The following is a 23,027-nucleotide window of genomic DNA, read 5'->3' on the forward strand; positions in this document are numbered from 1 at the left end:
GTGGGGGGGAAGCAGGACGCCTGGGTTCTCTCCCGGCCTGGCCTTCCCTTCCCCCGGCGGCGGCTGGGCGGCGCTGCGGGGGGAGCTGGGCGCTGGGCCCGGCCTCGCCTCCCCGGCTGGCTCCGTCTTCGGTCGCCGCTTCCCAGCCCCGGCCCCGGCCTGGCCGCGTGGGGCCCTCCGCGGTGAGTCCGGCCCCGGGCCGGGGGGTGAATGGGTAGGGCTGGGATGTGGGGGGAGTGGGGTAGATCTGTGGGGCTGGGATATGGGGTGGAGGTGCTGGGGACAGGATGGGGTGGGGGGAGATCTGTGGGGCTGTAAGATGGGGTGGGGGTAGATCTGTAGGGCAGGGCTGGGATATGGGGTGGGAGGTGCTGGGGATAGGATGGCGTGGGGTAGATCTGTGGGGCAGGGCTGGGATATGGGGTGGGGGTAGATCTGTGGGGCAGGGCTCGGAAGGGATATGGGGTGGGAGAGCTGGGGACAGGATGGGGTGGGGGTAGATCTATGGGGTGGGGATGGGATATGGGGTGCGAGAGCTGGTGACAGAATGGGGTGGGAGTAGATCTGGGGGACAGGGGTCTGAAATGGAGCAACCCAGGCCCAGACCCTCACAGCTGCTGCCAGATGGTTGGGCCGTTGTCTGGCTTCATTCCTGGGCTGAAGGGACCGTGTCTCCCTCCCTCTCCCCCACGCTCTGAGCAAGCCCCCGCCCTGAGTGCTGAGGGACAGGGGCAGGTGGAGGGGGTGGGGGGCTTATGAGTGGAGACTGTCACTTCCCCGTTAGCGCCGAACGAAATACCTGCGGCAGGATGGGACAGAACCCCGGATGTGCCAGCCCACTGCCCCCTCAGCTGGGGGATCCCTCACCCGGTGCTGAGATGCAGCCACCTCTGGGATGACGCATGACGGGGGGGGCTGTGTATACATGGATTCCTCGCCCGGCGCTGAGATGCAGCCACTTCTGGGGTGGGGCGCAGGGGTGGAGTGGAACACAGCTGGGTCTGGGTTCTAATGAACTCTCTCCCTTCAGTGCAGGCCGGATGCTCCCTGTCCCCACCATGAGCGAGTTGGGGTCGCCCCACCCCAGCAGAGACCGGGCCCCCTGACACCTTCCCGAGTCCCCCGAGCGCTCGGCCCCGTCATGTCCCAGGCCGGAGAGGGGCCGGACCGAGGCGCCCGGCCCAAGGAGAGCTCGGGCGAGGCCGGGGGCCGGCGCGGCGGACGCAGGAGAGCAAAGCTCCCGGAGACCCCGGCGGGGCAGGACTCCGAGGGGGCCGAGCCGGGCCGGCGGGCAGGGCGCTCGCTGCGGCAAAGGATACAGGATGCGGTGGGTCAGTGTTTCCCCATCAAGGGGCACGGCGGGGCCCGCTCCCCCGAATTCTCCCCTTCCCAGCGCAAGATCCACCTGCGGGAACTGATGCTGGAGACCTGCCCCTTCCCGGCCGGCTCGGAGCTGGCCCGCAAGTGGAATCTCATCAAGCAGCACACGGCGCCCGTGTCGGCCCAGGAGGGGCTGGCCTGCGGCGGGGCGGGGCCGGCGGAGGACGAGGACGACCGGCTGCGGGAGCGACGGCGCATCAGCATCGAGCAGGGGGTGGAGCCGCCCCCGGACGCCATGATCCACACCTTCGAGGCCACGGCGCAGATCAACCCGCTCTACAAACTGGGGCCCAAGCTGGCCCCTGGCATGAACGAACTGGCCGGGGACAACTGGGCCACCCTGGCCCCCCAGGAGGAAGAAGAGGAGGAGCTGGTGGCGGCGGCCCCGGAGCCGGAGCTTCGCGTCCACACCCAGATCGACTACATCCACTGCCTGGTGCCGGATCTGCTGCAGCTGACGCGGCTGCCCTGCTACTGGGGGGTGATGGATCGCTACCAGGCCGAGGCCCTGCTGGAGGGGAAGCCGGAAGGGACCTTCCTGCTGCGGGATTCGGCCCAGGAGGATTATCTCTTCTCGGTCAGTTTCCGGCGCTACGGCCGCTCGCTCCACGCCCGGGTCGAGCAGTGGAACCACAACTTCAGCTTCGACGTGCACGACCCCGGCGTCTTCCACGCCCCCACCGTCTCGGGCCTGCTGGAGCGGTACAAGGACCCCAGCGCCTGCATGTTCTTCGAGCCCCTGCTCTCCCGCCCCGTGCGCCGGCCTTTCCCCTTCGCCCTGCAGCACCTGTGCCGGGCCGTGGTGGCCGGCTGCACCTCCTACGACGGGATCGGCCGCCTGCCCATCCCCAGCGCGCTCCAGGAGTACCTCAAGGAATACCACTACAAGCAGAAGGTGCGGGTGCGGCGGCTGGACACCCGCTGGAACTGAGCCCAGCGCCCTGCCCGTGGCTTTGGTCCTCTGGGCCACGGCCCAAAGACGAGGGGCGTGGGGTTGGCTCCAGGATCAGGGCCGATACGGGGAGATATTGCCCGTGAACTTTCTGCCTTTTACAGCAGGTTCTGGCCCCCCCGTGCTCTGGACAGTCGGCCTCAGCAGGGGGCGGAACCGCCCCCCCGCCCCCGGGCCTAGGAGGGGGAAGCTTCGTTAAAGGAGCCCCTGCCCCAAAGACGCAGCCGGAGCCCCAATCAGCTGTTTTATTTAAAGGGGCCGGGCTGCTGGAATAAAGTCTTGTTGCTGTGACTGTAAGAGACCCCTGGGGTTGTCTCTCTGGGCTGCAGCAGGGATGGGGGCACCCAGCTCCGGCCCTCAGCCCCCGCCGCTAGCTAGGAAAGGGGGCAGGCTGCTGCCAGATGATTTGGGGGCTCTCGGAGCTGTCTCTGCTCCGGCTAGCGGGCAGGGAGAGGCTGCCTTTGGCGGCCCTGGCTCGAGCTGGGATGAAACTCCTGAACTGAGAAAAATAGGGGCAATGCTCAACCATGACCCACTCCCCTTCACCCCCTATTCCAGCCCTGGGCTCCACACCCCTGGTTTTTCACTGGAGCTGGGCCCCTCGTAACGGGGAGCAACCCTCCCGGTTCGGTTCCTTTGGAGGCCACGTGCTGGGAGCCCAGCTCTCCAAGAGGGTGGGGCGACAGACCCATTCCTTGGTCTGCTCCCCATTTGTCCCCTGCCACCGATCCCCCTACCCTGGCCGCACAATACAAGAGCAGCCTATGTATCATTCCCTGGCACCGGGCTCTGCCCCAGCTGCATGAACGGGCATCTCGCATAGGAGTAGAGGGGTTCTTTCCCCTCCACGTTTGGCCCTGGTGCGGCCGCTGCTGGGATCCTGGCTCCAGTTCTGGTGCCCACCATTCCAGGAGGATGTTGATAAATCGGAGATGGGTCATGAGAATGATCAGAGGGTTAGAAAACCTCCCTGGTAGTGAGAGACTCAAGGAGCTCGATTGCTCAGGGGTTTGAGCATTGGCCTGCTAAACCCAGGGTTGGGAGTTCAATTCTTGAGGGGGCAATTTGGGGATTGGTCCTGCTTTGAGCAGGGGGTTGGACTAGATGACCTCCTGAGGTCCCTTCCAACCCTGATGGTCTAGGAATAACATGACAGCTTAGCAAAGAGAAGGTGAAGGGGGGAACCTGCCCAGGGAATGAATATTTAATCAAGGGCTCTTCAGTCTAGCGGAGGAAGGTCAAACACGACCCGCTGGCTGGAAGTTGAAGCTGGACAAATTCAGACTGGAAAGGAGGGGTCAGGTTTGAATGGTGAGAGGCATTAACCTCTGGGACCATAGAGCGAGGGTTGAGGTGGATTCTCCACCACGGCCTGTTTTTAAATGAAGCCGGGGCATTTTTCTAACAACTCTGCGCTGGGAATTATCTTGGGCCTGCTACACAGGATGTCACGCACTAGCTGATCGCACTGGCCCCTGCCGGCCTTGGGACCTCGATGTTCTCTGCAGGCAGGAACCAGATCCTTCCTCCGAAGGGTTGTAGAAAACAGGCCAACTGCCCCCTTTGTGGATTCTGAGGGATGGCCGGGAGCAGCGGGCCTGGCCTTGTGCTGCAGCCGCGCCAGCTGGTGAATTAGCCCCCCAGCAGCCCCCAACCTCCAGGCATCTTTCACTCAACCACCTCCTCCCCGGAGCGGGGAACCAGGCCCCTTGGCAAGGGGATGACCCCAGGACTGAGCTCCAGGACAGTGAACAGCCTGGGACTCATCAGACCAGCAGTTGGTCCATCGGCCGCCCTGCCCTTGCAGCTGTTGGAGCTTGGGGGATTTTGACCGTAGGATACCCAGCCTGCTGTAGGGGTGGGGAGCAGGGGCATCTCCCCATTCCAGGGACACCCCTTGTTTATAAATCTCCATTTTCCCGTAACCAGCCAAGCACCATCTCAGCTCTCCAGCCGCGTGGCCTAGAGCCACCCAGCCCTGGGGGGCAGCCCCACAATCCCCCACCTGCCCACCTTAGGTACACTTCAAGCAGCAAACTGGGCCCCGCTTCCAGGTATGGGGGGACGTTACAGACCCAGGATAGGTTTGTTCTGCCTCCTGGGGCCAGAGAGGGGGTGTGTGTGTGTGTGAGTGTGTGAGAGAGAGAGAGAGAGAGCAATCCAGGAAAGTGTCTCACCCCCAGCTTCCAAAGAACGGAGCAAGGCCAAGGCAGAGCTGTGGAGAGAAGGGGGAGGCGCCGGGGGCTGCAGGACACTGAGGCCTGGGCCAAGACCAGCGAGTGAATGGTCAAGGGCCGAACCGCAGCCCTGATTTTCAGAAGCGCCGAGCTCTCTGCCAGCGCAATCAGTCCCGTCCAGTGCTCCCACCAGCCGCTACAAGAGTGTCTGCTCCAACCGGGGGAGCGGGGCCGGTTACAGCCCTGCAGGGCCAGGGGAGGGGCAGTACGGGCTCACATGACAGGCTGGTTGGCGCTATCCCAGCCCTACACGGAAGAATCCCATGTACTGCTACAGGCTAGGGACCGACTGGCTAGGCAGCAGTTCTGCAGAAAAGGACCTGGGGATTACAGTGGATGAGAAGCTGGATATGAGTCAGCAGTGTGCCCTTGTTGCCAAGAAGGCCAACGGCATATTGGGCTGCATTAGTAGGAGCATTGCCAGCAGATCGAGGGAAGTGATTATTCCCCTCTATTGGGCACTGGTGAGGCCACACCTGGAGTATTGGTCCAGTTTTGGGCCCCCCACTACAGAAGGGATGTGGACAAATTGGAGAGTTTAGTGGAGGGCAACAAAAATGACCAGGGGTCTGGAGCACATGACTTACGAGGAGAGGCTGAGGGAACTGGGGTTATTTAGTCTGCAGAAGAGAAGAATGAGGGGGGGATTTGATAGCAGCCTTCAACTACCTGAAGGGGGTTCCAAAGAGGATGGAGCTCGGCTGTTCTCAGTGGTGGCAGATGACAGAACAAGGAGCAATGGTCTCAAGTTGCAGTGAGGGAGGTCCAGGTTGGATATTAGGAAACACTATTTCACTAGGAGGGTGGTGAAGCACTGGAATGGGTTCCCTAGGGAGGTGGTGGAATCTCCATCCTTAGAGGTTTTTAAGGTCAGGCATGACAAAGCCCTGGCTGGGATGATTTAGTTGGGGTTGGTCCTGCTTTGAGCAGGGGGTTGGACTAGATACCTCCTAAGGTCCCTTCCAACCCTGATATTCTATGACCCCCAGCAGGGGTTAGTGCCAGAGCAGTGGCTGGAAGGCCCAGGGAGCGGGGGTCAGGTACAGCAGGGGGAAGACGGGTGGGGTGGGCCCTGTGACATTACAAGCCGGCACAAGTCCTGCCCTGTGGGCACGGGGGGGCCCTAACGCGGAGAACCCAGAGCCGGTGCCCGTGGTTGTACACGATGCCAGCCAGGCGCTGATCAGCGAGCGTGCCGAAGGGGGATGGACCACCCCAGCAAGCAGGCGTGACGCAGCAGAAAGGTGCCCTGTTGGAGGCAGAGCCGGGGGCGGGCGGGGGGCTAAGGCTCAGCCTAGGGGGGTTGACAGCATGGCAGGGGGGGAAGAGCAGAGGGGTTCTGCCCAAGGACCCCTCCTTACAGCCCAGCTCCCTCAATCCCTGCTCACACACCCGGCCTGTTTGGAAAAAAAACAGCTGAAAGCCCCAAGAGTTTGGTGTCAACAGGCTGCAGACTACATCTCCCACAATGCACCACGGAGTCCCTGCCAGCAGTGCACAGTGGGAGATGTAGTTCAGTCAGCAGAGCCCGGCCCCAGAGGGAAAGGGGGACCCACAGCAGCGGGAGGACGACACCCAGGGCTGATGGCAGGCAAGCCCCTCCAAAACACAGACCTTTCTGACTCCACGAAGCTGAATTTTGCCTGCAAACTTTTAGAAGGGGGGTGGGGAGGAAATCACTGTTGATTTTCTGCCCCAAGACGGTTTGGATGAAGCAGCCGAGAGCTGGGGGTGACTGCGGAGAAGCCTGGCACTGGTTATAGCAGAGAGAAAACCGCTCGGGATCACGGAGAGGAGAAAAAAACCAGTTACACCTGCCACGCGAGCAGAAATGATGCTGTCGCCTCAAGCAACCGGCCCTGGCTCTCCATTTGGGAAGCCAAGCTGGCCCCCAGCGGTGCCCACGGGTCCCAGAGCTGCACAGCCTCTGGCATGAAGGGGCAGGCCCCGTGGGGGAGGGGGGAGAGACATTGAAAGCCGGGCACACCAGACAGGATTCACCTAAACAGCTGTGCCACATCTGGGTCCCTCCTACCGCTCCCCCGGCACTTGCCCTGCATAGGGAAGAAACAAAACACAATCAATCAGTGCCCCGCCCTCCCCGCTAGCGAAGGCCTCAAAACCTTGGTTTTAAAAACACCTGATGGGGCCCAGATCTCCGCCTGGCCAAGCAGCAAACCACCGCTCATCAGCGCTCTAACCCCTGGGCCAGCTGTCCCATCCTGGCTCTTACCTTTGTAAAGAAATACACCCCCCTCCTCACCCCCCGAACAAATCAAGAATAAAAAGCAGGGTTACAAAATAAGTACAACTTTATCAGAGAGGGTTTGGGGGGGTTTCCACGGGGAGGTCTCGTATTTGGTTGGGGGGCAGGTTCTTTCACACGGTCAGACAGCGAGAGGCGGGGCGCAGCGAGACAAAGAGCCAGCGAACACGGGCTGCCGGGTTTGGTTTTTGGTTTTTTTTTTTTTTGTAAAATTTTTTTTTCCGTTTTGTTTTTTAATAACGTATTCATGGTTACCAGCCATAGTCATAACAAAAGTTATTCATAATAAAATGTATCTAAAATAACATTTCTATCTGAAACAGGAACCTTGTCGCTCTACTGTAGAAATAGGTCAGGGGGGTTGTTTTTTGTACACACTACTATGCGGTATATACTTTGGAAAGGCCTTTAACATTTAAACAGGTCTGGGGGGTGGGGTGGGAATTTCTTTTGTACCAATGGGAGGGGCTCAGCCTGTGGGGGTCATCTACTTTGGGGGCATGCGTCTCCCCCCACGCAGCAGAGAGATCTGGGGAGACAAGGGACTTTTGTCCCAGGGCGTCTTTCTGGGAAAAGACAAAATTGTACCTAGGTCTGGGCAGGACCCTGTTCCCCTCTCCCCCCCCCAAAATAAATCCATGGGGCTCTTGCAAAGTCCAGTCCTCCCCTGCCCCCCTCAAATCCCTAGTGTGACCCTCACCCCAGATTCCCCCTCCGCTGCCCCTGAACGCCTGAAGATACAAGTCTCGGGGCGACCCTGGTTCTCCGCCTGGCGCAGTCCTTTGCGCCAGTGCCACTCCCCCATTGAAACGGCGTCATTTGCACCTCCCGTTGCCCAGTTATCAGTGACGGCGCAAGGTGGTGGAGAGCTGGGGGCCCCTTTCCCGCAGCTGGGCCCGCACCCTTCGGAGCCTCGTGGGAACGGAGCTCGGGGGAGGGAAAATTTGGAAGCTTTTAAATCTATTTGCTTTTTTAAAAAAAATGAGTCACAAATCAGAAGGAAAAAAAATAGGTTAATCCAATCAAAATGGGGGTTGGGCTGGGTAAAAGCCACACCCCTTGCCTGCAGGCTCCTCCCACCCCCCAGCCCATGTAGTGTTTTCTGTTTTACAAACATGCACACGCACACACAAAGCTTGGGGCTTAGGGGAGGGCTCGCTCCTGCCTGAGCCCCCCCCCCCACCAGATCACAGGACTCAATCCTCATCTCCCCTCACACCCCCATCAAGGCATGTAAGGAACAGCTCTGTCCCCGCCACCCCCAAACCTGGGGGGGGGGGGGGTGTCTTCCAGACCATCCCCAAGGGGCTTGGAAACAACCCCCCGCGTCACAGCCCTTTCTCAGTTCATTAGCAGCGTGAGAGCCCTGCACTGCGGCCCCTGGCCAGGAAGGGGCGCTCTAACCCGGCGGTCTGAGCGTGGCCTGATGGCACTGCCAATGCAGACGAGCTCCGGGCAGGGAGAGGCGACCCACAGGCAGAGCCGCCAATTCATCCGGGCGGGTCTGCCCTGTGTGGGCGGAGCCTTACCAGTCTCTGCCGGGGGCACACACGGGGAGGAAGGGGGGGGACAAACCCGTCAACCGAGCTGACTCTCGAGGGCCCCAGATGCAGCCAAACCAACACCCACCAACCTTCTAATGCTCCAATCACGTATGCTTTATAATCCCCTCCGGGGGGGATGCACCCCAGGAGAAGACGCCCAAAGGGTTAAATACCCTCCAATGCGCCAACCCCTCCCCCCCCGGGTATCCCCATCACCCCCCACCCCCACTCTTCAGCCCGGCCCAACACCCCTTCTCTGAGGCGTGGCTTCTTTCCCTGAATCCACCACTTGCCCTAGGGGGGAGGGCACGGACCCCCTCAAAGGCCACGCCCCCAGCCACCCTCTTGTGGGGGAGGGCGTGGCCATCCTTCAAAGGCCACGCCCCCAAGTAGTCACGGGGGTGGGGTGGGGAGTTACAGGCACTTAACAGTTCCAGAAGAGTTCTCGGCCCCCATCTGTGGAGGTGTTTCCCCCCATCGCAGGGATCAGGTGCGAAAAGCAGGTGGGGGGGCTAACCCAGAAGAAACCAGCTCGCCAGGTTAGCCCCCCGGTGCCTTTCGTGGCAACCAGCATCGGCCAAGAGCGGCCGTACTGCCCCGGGGAGGGGTGGGGTGGAAAGGAAAGTGAATCAGAGATGCGCTTTATCTCCCCTTCTCCACTCCTCCCTCTCAGGAGCTCTCTTTTTCCCCATGCTGAGAAAGGATGGGCCGGGGGGGAGAGGGGAAAGAGGGGGGCGGGAGGAGACACACACACACATGCGTGACCCAAGATCCTGCTGCTTCTGGCTTCGTTACCCTGGGAGTTACAGGATGCAACTCAGTATTAAACCATAGTTAAAGTAATAATAAAGTAGAAAAATATTAGAACGTATAAGATGGTAAGATTGTAGTGAGAGCTTCTTCCAACCCCCCCACCGTGGCGGAGTTGATGGTAAACGCTGGGGGAGGGTGGGAGGAGGGGTGTGGGGTGGAAGATTCAACCACCCCTTTAAGCACCCCCCAAAAAAATAAAGAGAACCCCCTAAAGCGTCTCAGGAACCACGGATCCCCGAGGCTGGTCAGATGGTGGAGGTCTTGTCGGTGCCATCTGTTAGGAGAGAAAACAGGACCAGAGAGCGTTCAGTGTTGAGGCAGAAGGGGACGAGTCGTCATCCCGTGGCCAGGTTCGGGCCAAGGGCGTTCATAAGGGCCAGTGATTCTGCATGCCTGGCGGCGGCTCCAGTCACAAGAAAGAAGCCAGGAATTCACCGGGCCCCCCCAAATCCCAAGAGTAGCGGGAGGTCTCGGCCCAGGGTTTTGCTGCCGACTACGCCCAGCTGCGTGCTGGGTTCCGCCACAGGCGCCCCACTGCAGACAAGGTCACCGATAGATACGTGCACCCCATGCGTCTGGTTGCGATCTAGGGCTGTGAGAGAGTCGCCCACCCTGGGGTGGGGTGAAGGGGAGGGTTTGGGCCCCATCTTGGTCTCCCGGGGACCTGCTGGCTTGTATCGCCCTTTAACACCCTCCCCTCCCGGGGCTGACCCCATATCTCACCGCCCAGCGCGTGCTCCGTCATGCTCAGGCACAGCGACTCCAGCGTGGGGTTGATCTCCAGGTCTGTTCCGGGGATCTGGCAATCTACAGGGGGGGGCGGAGGAAGGAAATTAGCCAGGTGCCCCCACACTCCCTGGTGGGCAATGGAAACTGGATTCACACAGCATTCATGTGACTGCCCCGGCCCACCCGGCAAGGTGGCAGCTTTGAGCCTCATCCCCTTATTAACCCTGGTGCTGCCAACTTCTCCACTGAAAAACGGTCAGTGATGGAGAATCCAATGACTGGGCCGGGAATTGAACCCAGAAGTCCCATCTCCCAGCCCCCACTGCACTAACCCACTAGACCCCACTCCCCTCCCAGAACCAGGGATAGAACCCAGGAGTCCTGACTTGCAGCAGATGGACACTGCTTGTCAACACGTGCAGCCTGCTCTGGGGAGGAGCACGACAGGCTCCCCCCCCACAGCCCAAACAGCCGGAGAGGAGGAGGAGGAGAGCGAGTTGGCAGCAGATGGCCTCCCACCGGCCTCAGCTGGGCAGAACAGTCTCTCCAAGAACAACTCCTGTCCTGAGTCTGCCAAGGGCCGGTACCGGGAGAGCCCCCCGGCTACTCACCCTGGGGGAACATGATGATGGCCTGCGGGGACGTGTGGACGGGTAGCGAATGGGTGCGCTGGACCGAGCTGCGGCTCTGGCCGGGCATGCTGTTGCTGCCCCCGGGATTGGCGAACCACAGATTCTGCGGAGAGAGGGGAAAGACCGGGATAGAGGATGCAGGAGCCTGGCCCAGAGCAGCTGGATCCCCCAGGCTCACCAGCGCCAGCCTGGCACACGGGGGATCCAGAGACAACGTTCAATAGCAGCAACGGGTCGGCGTGGCTCCGAGGCACGCTCCCCTGGAAGGAACAGCTAACGCTGCGCTGGGAGAGGGGGCCGGGCTCCCGTGCCCGAGCAAGTCACAAGGCCCTGGTGCCCCCCCAGGGCCGGGGAGATAACACTGCGAGGGGAGAGCCCAGCTCGATTCTGCAATCCCAGCTTTCCGACCTCACAGAGCAGCTCTTAACCCTCCCTCTCCCAAACGGAGAACCCCACCAGGCCATTTGGAGAGCAGAAATTCATTTTAAAAAAGAGGGGGTGTCATCAATTTATCCTGCTCTAGCCACTAGATCTCACTCCTTTCCTACGGCCAGGAATGGGGCTCAGAAGTCCTCCCTCCCCCAGGCCCGCCCTGCTCTAACCACTAGCACTGGGGATAGAACCCAGGAGTCCTAGCTCCCAGTTCCATTTAAGATACCTATCTGGTCACCGTAACACACAAGCGCCTCACAATCTTTAATGTATTTGTCCTCACATGCCCCCTGGCAGGCAGGGCAGATCTATTAACCCCATAGTAACATGGAGAAACTGAGGCACGGAGAGACTATGATGGAGAATCTAATGGCTGGTCTGGGACTAGAACCCAGAAGTCCTGACTCCCAGCCCCGCCTGCTCTAACCACTAGAGCTAACTCCCCTCCCAGAGCTGGGGATTGAACCTAGGAGTCCTGGCTCCCAGCCCTCCCCAGTGGACCCCTCTCCCCTCCCAGCCCTGTGTTCATGGCCCTAGACATTTCTCTCTACAACCTGCTGACCTAGACAAACGAGCCCTTCTAGACTGGCACCCGCTGCTCCCGTTCATTGTAAAATCCCCTTCGGCTCAGCTGGGGCTTCAGCCAGAGCCACGAGGGAGAAACCGGCGCACACCCGCGGCTCGAGCGACACCTCCCGCCCCGCCGGACTCACCTGTCGTCCCTGGCTCCCGATGGGGCTGGTAAGTGCATGCCGGGGCAAGACCCCTCCAATCCCCGCCGGACTCAGCAGCCCCAAGCGGCTCGGGGGCATGGCTCGAGGGGGCATCTGGAACGGCCGCTGCCCTCTGCGCGCGACGCCCACCCCCACAGATCCAGCTATGGGGAGAGAGTTGGAACCAAAAGCCCACCTGGGGGAGGGGAGAAGGTGAAAAAAATAAAGGACTGTTCTGAAGTCACCAGAGAATCTAGCTACTTGCTGCATCCCTTGGGATCGACTCCCCCCCCCTCAATTTCACGGGGGACAGGTCTTTGGAGCGCCCCCTCCCACAGCAGCTCACACATCTGAGCATCTCAGGGCGTCAGACACACCTGGGCCAAGTGATTCTGTGATGTGTTGCCGGGTGGGGGCCCCCACTAGGGAAGCCTCGAGGGTGCGGCTGGTTTTCCGGCGGTGCTTAGTACCCTCCCGCCCTTGTGAAAACAGGGATCCTTTAAATGCAGCTCAAGTGGCCTCCCCCACCCGCCACTTGAAAATCTGGCCTCCGCAGAGACAGACTGCCCCTTGGAACCGGCCTTAACCCCCCCCCAGTAGGAGAGGCACAAACTAAACGGGCTTCCCACAGGCCTGGGTCGCAGCTGACATGTGGATGGATCCCAGCTGGCTGCTAGCGGTCAAGGGCGTCCCCGCTCCCAGACACGGGGACAGGAAGAGACAGCCGGGGACGCCTGACAGGTGACCCGAGCCGCTCAGCCTGGACTGGAGGGGCAGCGCACAGAGCAGGGCTTCGAAACTCGCATGAGCCAGGATTTTGGAGACACCCCCAGCCAGCCCTGTCGGCCGGGATCCCAGCGCCTGCTCCTCCCTGGGCTTGTCAGGGGGAAGGCCGCAGAGCTGGAGCATGTGGGAGGATGGGGGATTTCGTAACGCGAGGCGTGTTGCTTCTGTGCCCCTGGGAGCGACCGATCAGCTCCCCGGCCCCCTCGGCGGCGAGGAAGGGCTGGAATCAAGACAGGCAGCGACCTGCCCACTGCGATGACCCCAGAGAGCTGGGGCTAGAACCCGGGAGTCCCAACTCCTAGTCCCCGTCCGTGCTCTAACTGCTAGGTCCTGCTGCCTCCCTTCCACAGCCATTAGATCCTAGCAATCTAGGAGCCAAGTGGCTCCGGGCACCGCTGGGGACCCCCCCCCACCTACAATTTATTTATTGGTTGCACCTAGCAACTGCGATTGGGGAAACTGAGGCAACCTAAGTCACACATCAAGGCAGAGCTGGGACCAGAATCCAGGTCCCGGAGAGCCCGATCCACTGGGCCATACTGTCTAGCCAGATCACCCAGGGGGGGTTATTCAGCACTGTCCCCCCCCCCGTACTCCCAGCCTTCATGCCATTCTACAGCTGCAAACTGGCCACACCTACCCTTTCTGCTGGCGGTACCCTTGCATGTCGAGCACGGCCTTCCGGGGGAACGCTCGCAACAGCTTCAGCACCTGCTGCTTCCAGGACAACAGCCTCTTCTTCTGCGTCTCCGTGAATGCCTGCGGTGCACAGGGACAGCGCCGTCAGGACGCTGGGCTGGCGCTGGGGCATAGGGAGGGGGCGGGAGCAGCCGCAGGGAGGAGGGGCACAGAACGGGGCACTTTGCTACAGAGAGCGGAGGGATTCGAGCACACATCCAGCCCAAAGCAGGTGTGTGTGTGTGTGTGTGTAGGCGGGGGAAGTCCTTAAATGACCCGCTTGGATCAGTTCAACAGCTCTGGGGCCTGGCCTGCTGGGCACGGCGGAGAAGAACCCAGGAGTCCCGAGGGGAGCCAGCAACCCCCGCCCCCGAGATCAGAGGGAGGTTTCCATGCAGACGATACCTCGTGAGTCAGGCACTTCTCGATGAGCTGGAGGTAACTGGTGATGTTCTCCTCGTCGGGCCGGGAGACGAGCAGCTGCGTGCACACTGCGAGGGGAGCAGAGGGGTTACTCCCCAGGCCCTTCCAGAGCCTCCCCCTCCACCCCCCGCCCGATGCTCAACCTGGGGGGAGGGATAGCTCAGTGGTTTGAGCATTGGCCTGCTAAACGCAGGGTTGTGAGTTCAATCCTTGAGGGGGCCCACTTAGGGATCTGGGGCAAAATCAGTACTTGGTCCTGCTAGTGAAGGCAGGGGGCTGGACTCGATGACCTTTCAAGGTCCCTTCCAGTTCTAGGAGATAGGAGATCTCCATTCATTAAATTTAAAAAAAATAAATAATTAAATTATAAAAATCATGCCCCCCGGAGGTGGGTCAGCAGAAAGGGGATGCTGCAGCTCACAGGAAAAGGGACTCACCCAAGGACAAGCGGTAAGCAAGCAGCAGGGCTGGAAAGAACCCAGGAATCCTGCCGAGTCCCACCGCTGCTCTAACCCCTAGACCCCACCTCCCTCCCCCAGCCAGGAATAGAAGCCAGGATTCCTGACCACCCAGAGCCAGGAAGAGAACCCAGGTGTCCTATGCCTAACACACACAGCCAACCTTCCTCCCGCACTTCGTTTTGTTTACCTGCTAGAGAACCCAGGTGTCCTGAGCCCAGCTCCAGCCCCCTCCCCCGACAGAGGGGATAAGCCATCCAGCTTCCCTGCCCCGCCAAGGGGGAGTCAGTAGGACCCATCCGCCTGAAACAGGGCTGGAGACGTCAGTCAGCCCCAACCACACATGCCAACACGAGGGCATGCCCCCGAATCTGTACCACCCCCATCCGGGAGAGAAGCAGTAACGCTCCCTCTAACGCCCCGGGACCCCCACCCCGGGCTCCCTGAATGCCCCTGGGGGAAAGGCAGTGCCCTCTGGACCGGACGCCGGGCACGGGGACGCCCTTACCTTTCCCCATCACCCGGGTGAACTGCCCCGGGATGTCCCCTTCCGCGATGGGTGCCGTGGCCGACTCCCCGTCACAGGGGGAGGCCGTCTGGGACGAGAAGCCGTCCACTGCAGGCTCCTTGTCCTCTGCCCCGTTGGTGGCTTTGTCCAGGCCCGGCCTGGGGGCTCCGTGGCGCTCGGGCACCGCCTGCTGCCCCTCCTTGGGCGCGGCCATGGCCTGGAGGGAGCTGTATGCTTTGATGGGCGTGATGATTATCTGCTGGAGCTCCTGGAGCGCGTTCCACAGGTTCCCTCCTTCTAGGATGTCCTGCGGAGGGGCCAGGGAAAGGGGGTGGGGAAGATGCCATGAAAAATTAAGGGCAGCCCCACGTCTCAAAAAGGACCAAGGGGCGCAGTGGTCCAAGCATCAGGCTCAGAGCACCGGGGATCACGGGTTCGAGTCCCAGCATCCCTGTGTGGCAGATAATTTAGGACTTGCAGCCACACGATCCTGTTTGCCCTGCACGGCACCTGCCCCGAGATCTTGGGTTTTAACGCCAGCAGCCTCGAAGCCAACTGCCCCGGCTGCGGTTCAGAGGTGCGATCTGCCACTACGTGAATTCCAGTAGCACCTAGGGGCCATGACCGAGATCAGGGCTGCGCCGCCCCCTTGGCACCAGGTGCAATGCAGGCCCTGAGCGAGAGGCACAGATCCCAAGGCGCTCACAGCCTAAGCAAGGACTGCGAGCCCCGTTTTACAGGGGGGAGATTCGAGGGGCTTAAGGAAGAGTCAGGAATCAACCCCGGGGCTGGGTGCCTTGACCCCGAGGCCTTCGGCTCAGACCTCGCAGGGGAACCCGGTGGGTCTTTTACCTTCTCCAGAGACTTGAGAACACTCTGCCTCTCCCGTAGCTTCTGGATGCTCAAGGCAATTTTGTGTCTGGCTCCTTTGGTCACGTTCTGTGCAGGAAGGAAGAGACGTGGGCGCTAAGGCGACAGCCACGGACGCAGCCCCTGACAGACTCAGAGACACGCCCCGGGAACAGGTCGCAGCCGCAGGTGCTCCCTTGCGGCCACGCAGCCCGACAGGAACTCAGGGCTCTTCCGTGGCAATCGCCCCACAGGTAGGTGAGAATTTCGGGCTCTGGGCTGGAGGTATCCAGAGAAGCCCCTGGAATTTAGCCATCGGATCAAATCAGGAGCTGTGGGGACGGTGATGGGCGTCCATGCGTTTTATGCAGTCCCGAGAGCCCCTTCCCAGCTGGCGGGGGCCGGAGTGGCCCCCTAAGTCTGTGAAAGACGCCTGTCCTACGACACCACAGTCCCCCCGCCCGGGACCCTGCTGTCCCCTCCTCACCTGGGACTCCAGATGCTGCTCCGTGAGGGTCATCATCTCTTCATACGTCATCTGGGAGAAGAGGGCTGCGTACTTGTGCAGACGAAGGCTCTTCAGCCACGAGGGGACGTCTGCAGAGGCGGGAGAGACCGGCCCTTTAGCGTGACCTCAGCCAGGCTTGGGGAAGCGTCCGCGGCTCCCGGGACCGCCGGCGTTACGCACCGGCCACTCTAGGGCTCCCCAGAGCCAGAGGAACATTCCCCTTTCAAGGCAGGGCCTTCTCAGGTGACAAGGGGCGTGAGTAAGGGAGGGTATTGGAAGGACATTCGACCAAGGCTGGCTGATACCCACAGCAGGATTCCCATCATTAGAGCCCTGAAAATCCATGGACCATTTTTGCAGACAGTGGATTGGATGCAGATACAACCGTGCAGGGCTCTACTCACTGGCGGCACCTGGCCTGCGGCGTCCGGCTCGGGCAGCCCGGGGGGGGTGCAGTGTGCTTGGGGCCAGCGGCAGGTCGGCGTCGGGGCTGTCCAGCACCCGCGCGCCGTGCCGCTTCCTGTCCAGCAGCTCAGAGCCCTCGGGCAGCACCAGCGTCCCCCACCACGGCCTGGCCTGGCCACACTGGCCACGCTCCCAGTCCCGGCCCGCCGGCTCCTGGGATTGGACCTGGTGCCCAACCCCTCCCCGTCACCGCTGCTGCCGTGTGCCGTCGCTTGTGAACCTCCGGGAGCAGCACCCGACGCCCCCCCCCCCCGACTTCCCCTCTGTGCTGCCCCTTCTTGAGACCCCACCCCGCCTCTTCCCTGCAAGACCCCTCCCCCTCCCTCACTAGCCCTTGTGAGACGGCTTGCCGCTGCAGGGCTGGATACGGGTAAAAGACGGCTAGCGGATCGCGGGTTGATCCTGGCCGCTGCAGATCGGACGCGGATCCACATGTTTGTATCCGCGCAGGGATCTACCCGTCACAGACATAGGAAAGGCTCATCCCCCTCGCTCACCACTGCCCATGTTCCCTCCAGCCCCCGGCCTAGCAGCCCTGGTCAAATCGCTGGGAGCCCCCCGGTTAGGGCTGACCAGGCAGGGGTCTGATCCAGCATTCCCGGGGTTGGCCGGCAAAGCGAGGCAGTTGGGGTTCCCTCTGGCACGGGCCAACGGTGCCTCCCCCCAGCTGTACCTTTCATGCCACTGCCATCCTCCTGGAAGGTGTTACGGCTGCCCATCTGCTCCTCCGTCTGTTCGCTGCCCGAGGAGGCCACGCTGCTCTGGGGGGACAGGGGCGCGTGGTCCCCCGGGATGAACGCCTGCCGGGCGCAAAGCTCGTCGGGGCTCATCCACTCGCCGGGGGCCTGCGGGCTGGTGGGGATGAGGGACATGGAGCGCTTGAGCGGGCTGGGGTGGATTTGGCAGGGCAGAGCTGGAAGGGAAGGGCAGAGAATTAGCATGACGACATCGGGGCTGGATCTCCCATCCTACAGAGCGACCAGGGAGGATGAGCCTCGCGCCTCTGAGACGGGGGGAGGACGGAGAGAGGAGAGATCAGTCACCTACAACTCAAGGCAGCGGATGCCTCAGGGCCTGGCGCTTGGAAAGTGGTTTTTAGCTGGGCTCCTCCTCTCCCCATTCAGGATACGGCCCCAGAATGGGCCCTGCCCCCCCAGCGAGGCTCCCCCAGACCCACATGGGCAGAATTCTCTGCACGGCTATGGTGCATTTCATCCAAGGGCCTTGATGCAACTGACCAGCAGGAGTCGGGACCCCTCTCCGGGAAGCCCCCTGCTCCAGGGCACGCAGAGGATTGACAGCACAAGTGAGAACCAAACCCACGATCGGGGGAACTAGCCACGTGACCACGCTCCTTTTGCCAGTCACCCGTGCAGAGGGACGAACAGCAGCAAAGGGCGTAGGAGGGTCAGTCTGCGCAGGGGGGGGTTCTGTCTGCACTGCTCCGTCTGCTTCCCCAGCACCGTGAAGCAGCCGGGGAGCAATTCAACCCCCGTCTTGTCTCCCTGCTCTATTTGGCAGCAGTGAAAAGAGGCAGGTACCCTCCACCCCCTGCCACCGCTCTCTCCCCCTCCCTCGCCACGGATCTCCCACTATCCTGAGTGCCCCTGTGGGGACAGCCAAGGAGCTAGCCAACGCCAAGCAGGGGGATGGCACATGAGCAAGGCAGAGCCCGGTTCGGCCAAGGGACCCAGGCTGTACGTTACAGCTACGGCCAGGTCTAAGCGCCGCTCTGGGATACAGCTGGTTTTTCCCCTGAACTGTACAAACCCTGGGCACACCCTCAGAGGCGGCTTTCCGTTTTGATTCATGTTATTCCTGTTTTGGTGCGAAGAGAACGCACGTTTTCTCCCCTCCCACTCCCCCGACAGCCACCGGAGCGCTGGGGGCTGCAGGGAGGGAAATCCACCCGGAACCACCCCAATGGGAGAGGAGGAGATGGAAGGGAAGGAAAGTGTCTAGAAGGGACGACTACATTTGATTAGCTTTAATAATAACTCCTGTTTTTTTAATAGAAGTAGAGGCAGTTATTGGGAGGTGGTGGGGTCAGTATCGTAGCTGGGGGGGAGCGGGGCAGCAGCCGCTCCCCCACTGAGCACAAGTGGCACCTTGTCAATTTCTTGGCACCTTTTTAATTTTTACTCACCCGGAGGGAACAGGGGGAGCGATCAAAAAACAAGCGACAGCCGCTGCGGCACTTTTACTCACCTGGCAGCGCCGGGTCTTCGGCGGCACAACCTCCTCTTGCTCTGCGGGTCTTCGTGGCATTTCGGCGGCGGGTCCTTCAGTGCCACCGAAGACACCCGGAGTGAGTGAAGGGCCCGCCGCCGAAGACCCGGAGCGCTGCCAGGTGAGTAAAAGCGCCACAGCGGGTGCCAACTTTTTTTTTTTTTTTTTGATCGCGCCCCCTGTTCCCTCCACCTGGCTACGCCACTGGGTGGGGTTCAGTAGGTCACCTCCAAAATTGACACCCCCAGCCGCCCATCCTGACACTCCTCTGACCATCTTCAAGCTTCATTTACCTCACCAGTCACTGGCATCCGTACATACACGTAAGCACACCCCCGGCCGCCACGGCACGTTGGACTCCAAGCACTTCGCAGGCCCAAAGCACCGTGCAAACTAATGCCCCTTGGGATGGAGGGGCAACCAATATTATCAGCCCCATTTTATAGATGGGGAAACTGAGGCACTGAGACACGGGGCACTGACCTGTCCCCCAATGTCAGAGCTTAGGTTTGATCTGTCATCGTCCCCACCTCCTTTTGCCCTCAAACACCACAGACCACCCACCTGGACACACTGCCGCCCCTCCAACCCTCCCCGCTGCTTGGGCCTCAAAATATTTTCTTCTGGGGCCCATCAAGAAGCAGGCGCGGAGTCCGAGAGGAAGCACGGCTCAGCTGATAGGGACTCTGAACTCCTGGGTTCTGTTCCCCTCTCTCCTGCTGACTAGCCACAGGCAAGTGGCTTCACCTGCTCTGTGCCTCAGTTTCCCCAATGGGTAAAACAAGGTTGGGACACCGCACCTCTGTCAAGTATTTTGAGCTCTACAGAAGGCAGCCATGAGAATAAGGCATGTTTTCTAATCAGAGTGAGACTCAAGGTACTCAATCTACGCAGCTTAAGGAAAAGGTTAAGAGGTGACTTGATCCCAGACGGCGTACCTACGCGGGGAACAAACATTCGATCATGGGCTCTTCCAGCTCGCAGAGGAAGGTCGAACACGATCCAATGGCTGGATGCTGAAGCTAGACCAACTCGGACTGGCAATAAGATTATATTGGCCTCTAAGCGCCTACCTACTGCCCACGCCCCATCCTGGCCCCACCCCGCCCCGTACCTGCATTTGCATTGCTTCCGATGCTGTTGATGGCCGAGGGCACCGAGCTAGAGGAGTGGAAAGGCAAGTGTCCGTTTTCGCGGGGCAGCTTCTCCTGCCAGCCGTGTCCCAGCTCCCCCATGCCCGAGTCCCCTGGGCCCTGCCACTCGTCCGAGCCCTGGCGCGAGTGGTAGGCAGTGTCGGGCCGGCCCCTGCCCTGGCCGGAGTAGCCGCTAGACAGGCGTTCCTCGAGGTGGTTGAGCCACAGGGCCAGGGAGTTGCGATCGTCCAGCGTGGTGGCCGGGTGGATGAGGGCGTAGGACAGCAGCTGCCGGCTTTCCTCGATGAACAGGTTGCTCTCGATGGAGTAGGCCAGGACCTTCTGCAATAGCTTCATGTATTCGGACTTGGCTTCTGTGTTGCCAGGCTGCAGCAGGGGCAGGTGAGACAGGAGCAGGGAGACCACCTTGTCCTTCGATTCCTGGTGCCATTGGCTGATGACAGCTGTTTGGGGGAGAGAGGGCAGAGAGGGGTGAAGAACCGGAACAAACAGGAGCCAGCCTGCTCCTTCCTCCAGTCGCTTTCGCCACAGAGAAATCAATGCAGCCACTTCTGGGGAGGAACAAGACAGCTAGTGAAGAGGTGTGTAGGAACACTAGCAACAGCTTCAGGCAGGGAGACTTGTATCCTACCGAAAGCCACAGCGTGGGGTGACCAAGGGGGCTTACCAGAACCAGACACCTGGAATGGACACCCCAACCCTAGACACGGTGATCTCAAGCAATCCAGGCAATCAGTCTGTGTGTCCCCCAAAATGTCACCACTTCCAGCAACAAAGAGAGCTCCAAGCACTTGGCAAATGTGGTCTCAGTTCTCCCATTTTACAGCTGGGGAAACCGAGGCACGGGGAAGGCAGCGACTTAACCAAGGTCAGCGGCAGAACTGGGCTCATCAGACCTGCGATTAAACTCCAGTGCTCTATCCACTAGGCCACGCCACCTCTCCCTGCTGAATTCTCCAGCTCACTCTGCCCAAAACTAACGGGACGGCTCTGATTTGAACTCCCTTCCCCCAGACAGCGCGCGAAACTTAAAGAACAGGAATCGATCTGGGCGGGGAGGGTAAGAGAGGCCTTTGAAGGGAGAGGGTGCTCCACGCTGAAGCGGACGTATTTGTTATGGGTGTATGGAGGGGAAGTTGAGGGACAGGGAGCCTGGCAGAGAGCTTTCTCAACCGTTTAGGGATTAGGTAAATAACCGTACAGTTATTGGGAAATCACCACGTGCACAGCCAGCAGACAGAGCATAAGGGCTTGTGAACCGGAGCGAGTCCTAAGTCCTTATCTGGCCTCTTGTATCCAAGCGCCTCAAAATCTTTAGTGGGGCAGAGAAGGGCCACTGTCAACATTGCACAGATGGGGAAACTGAGGCAGCCATCGGCAAAGTGACTTGCCCGGGGAGTTTGTGGCAGAGCTGGGAATTGAACCTAGGTCTCCAAGTCTTAGGTTAGTGCCTAACCATTGGATTTATCCTTCCTCTCCTTTGCCAGCTATCCCAACCTCAGTGTGCAGTGGAATAAAATCCTAAACAGATGATATCGGTTCAGGGAGGATCAGCGCCATAGTTTGACCCATAGGCACCGACTCCATGGGTGCTCCGGGGCTGAAAAAGAATTGTGGGTGCTAAGCACCCACTGGCAGCCCCACTAATCAGCTCCTCCCCCCCAAGGTCTCCCACCAGCTGTGATCAGCTGTTCAGTGGCATGCAGGATGCAGTGGGGGGGAGGGGGCAGGAGTGGGGGCTTGGGGGAAGGGGTGGAGTAGGGGCAGGGCCTGGGGTGGAGCAGGGGTCAAGCACCCCCCCAGGAACTTGGCGCCTCTGGTTTGAACCACAGGCCTGAGCAAACAAAGTCCCAAGAACCGTTATTAATTTCACCAGATGAAGTTAACAGGCAGCAGGTTTAAAAACAAACAAAAGGAAGCCGGTCTTCACCGAGCGCACAGTCAACCTGTGGAACTCCTTGCCAGGGGATGTTGTGAAGGCGAAAAGAATAACCGGGTTCAAAAAAGAACTAGATAAGTTCCTGGAGGATCAGTCCATCAATGGCTATTAGACAAGATGCTCAGGGACACAACCCCATGCTCCGGGTGTCCCTAAACTGCCAGAAACAGGGTGGACGACAGGGGATGAATCACTCGAAACTGCCCTGTTCTGTTCATTCCCTCTGAAGTATCTGGTGTTGGCCACTGTCGGAAGACAGGATACTGGGCCGTTCTTATGTCAAATGTTGATCTCATGCAAGAAAAATTGTAAGGGAGGGGGCTGTATCTCAGGCACCCCACACTCAAACCACCTCAGGTTTGACTCGGTCACGCTATGCCGGACCCCCATGAGGCACAGAAAGTTTCAAGACCATCCGAGTCAGCCTGCGGATTTTGGAGCTCTGAAAGTCAGCTGGTCAATGGTCAGCTAGACCCAAGCTTAACTCAAGCAGGTGCTACCGGCTCTTTGGAACAGCCATGGGTTCAAACTCTCAACAGAGATGACCAAGCCCCCCCCCAGCCTTCAGAGATAGTGCCCTAGCGTTCCAGGAAGATGGGTGTGAGGGTCTCGGGTCAGAGGAGATCCAAGGTCCTATCCACTCTGCCTGGACATGAATATCTCCTTGGGAACTTTCTGAGGGAGCAGGGGGTTTGCCCTGGTCTCCTGAGGCAAAATTTCCTCTCCCACCTCCACTGTTGGTCCGCGTTGCTCTCCACCCCAGAAGCAGCTGCATTGGTGGTGCTGTCAGCGCAGTCTGTGCAGCTCAAACAGATGGGCACATGCAACTCCCTCAACACTACCTCAGGGCTAATCCCAGCTCTGCTACTAACCGACCGCGTATGGACTGAGGGGTGGCGGGGTCACTTTACTGCCCTGCCTCGATTTCCCCAACGCCATGGGGAATGCATTTGGATGCTTGAGGTTCTGGCCAACTCTTCCCTGGCAGCGCAAGCTGCAGAACTGGGATCTCTTGTTCTTTAATAGCGACTTCACCGCCCCCCCCCCCCCCCCTGCACTGAAGAACATTCACCGCCGGAGAAAGGGGACGGGAGGCTTCGGGAGAAACTTTCCCTACAAAGTCAGAGCAGACAGCTTCCAGCACATGCTGCCACCACCACGGGCAGACACCCAAATGTTACAGTTACAGGCCTGGAGCTACCCACCAACTGCGCAGGGGGGCCCACAGCCCCGGAAGGGCAGGGTCTGCTCACCGCGTGCCTGTCGGATGGAAGATACCATCTGCCAAGGAAGCTGCATGGAGCGGCACATGCAGGCCCGGCAATCTTAATT

At 60.3% G+C, this 23,027-nt stretch overlaps 2 protein-coding genes across 4 annotated transcripts in view; one reads left to right on the top strand and one right to left on the bottom strand.

Moving 5' to 3' along the window:
• LOC101944380 (suppressor of cytokine signaling 5-like) lies at window positions 1-7,449 on the top strand. 2 transcript variants are annotated; one of them, XM_065571568.1, is made up of 2 exons: window positions 1-182; window positions 1,031-7,449. In XM_065571568.1, exon 2 carries the CDS (start codon window positions 1,142-1,144, stop codon window positions 2,309-2,311), a length of 1,170 nt encoding a protein of 389 aa, XP_065427640.1. In that variant the 5' UTR covers window positions 1-182; window positions 1,031-1,141; the 3' UTR covers window positions 2,312-7,449. The 2 variants fall into 2 exon arrangements, with proteins under 2 accessions (XP_065427640.1, XP_065427641.1); XM_065571569.1 differs by having other exon boundaries at window positions 1,036-7,449.
• The window catches only part of LOC135976354 (protein Smaug homolog 2-like), a 21,722-nt gene continuing 5,707 nt past the window's right edge, over window positions 7,013-23,027 (bottom strand). Inside the window, exons 2-12 of one of the 2 annotated variants that reach the window (XM_065571567.1) lie at window positions 19,717-20,199; window positions 17,047-17,286; window positions 15,888-15,997; window positions 15,404-15,490; window positions 14,552-14,858; window positions 13,568-13,653; window positions 13,125-13,243; window positions 11,699-11,894; window positions 10,533-10,656; window positions 9,916-9,999; window positions 7,013-9,466 (exon numbers count right to left, since the gene is read on the bottom strand). In XM_065571567.1, the coding sequence (XP_065427639.1) occupies window positions 9,438-9,466; window positions 9,916-9,999; window positions 10,533-10,656; window positions 11,699-11,894; window positions 13,125-13,243; window positions 13,568-13,653; window positions 14,552-14,858; window positions 15,404-15,490; window positions 15,888-15,997; window positions 17,047-17,286; window positions 19,717-20,199 (1,865 nt within the window). In that variant the 3' untranslated portion in view covers window positions 7,013-9,437. Of the gene's footprint in view, window positions 9,467-9,915; window positions 10,000-10,532; window positions 10,657-11,698; window positions 11,895-13,124; window positions 13,244-13,567; window positions 13,654-14,551; window positions 14,859-15,403; window positions 15,491-15,887; window positions 15,998-17,046; window positions 17,287-19,716; window positions 20,308-23,027 lie in introns of both variants that reach the window. The other variant, XM_065571566.1, reaches the window with a different exon arrangement.

This window comes from Chrysemys picta, chromosome 17, assembly GCF_011386835.1.
Source record: "Chrysemys picta bellii isolate R12L10 chromosome 17, ASM1138683v2, whole genome shotgun sequence".
Classification (NCBI taxonomy): Eukaryota; Metazoa; Chordata; order Testudines; family Emydidae; genus Chrysemys; species Chrysemys picta.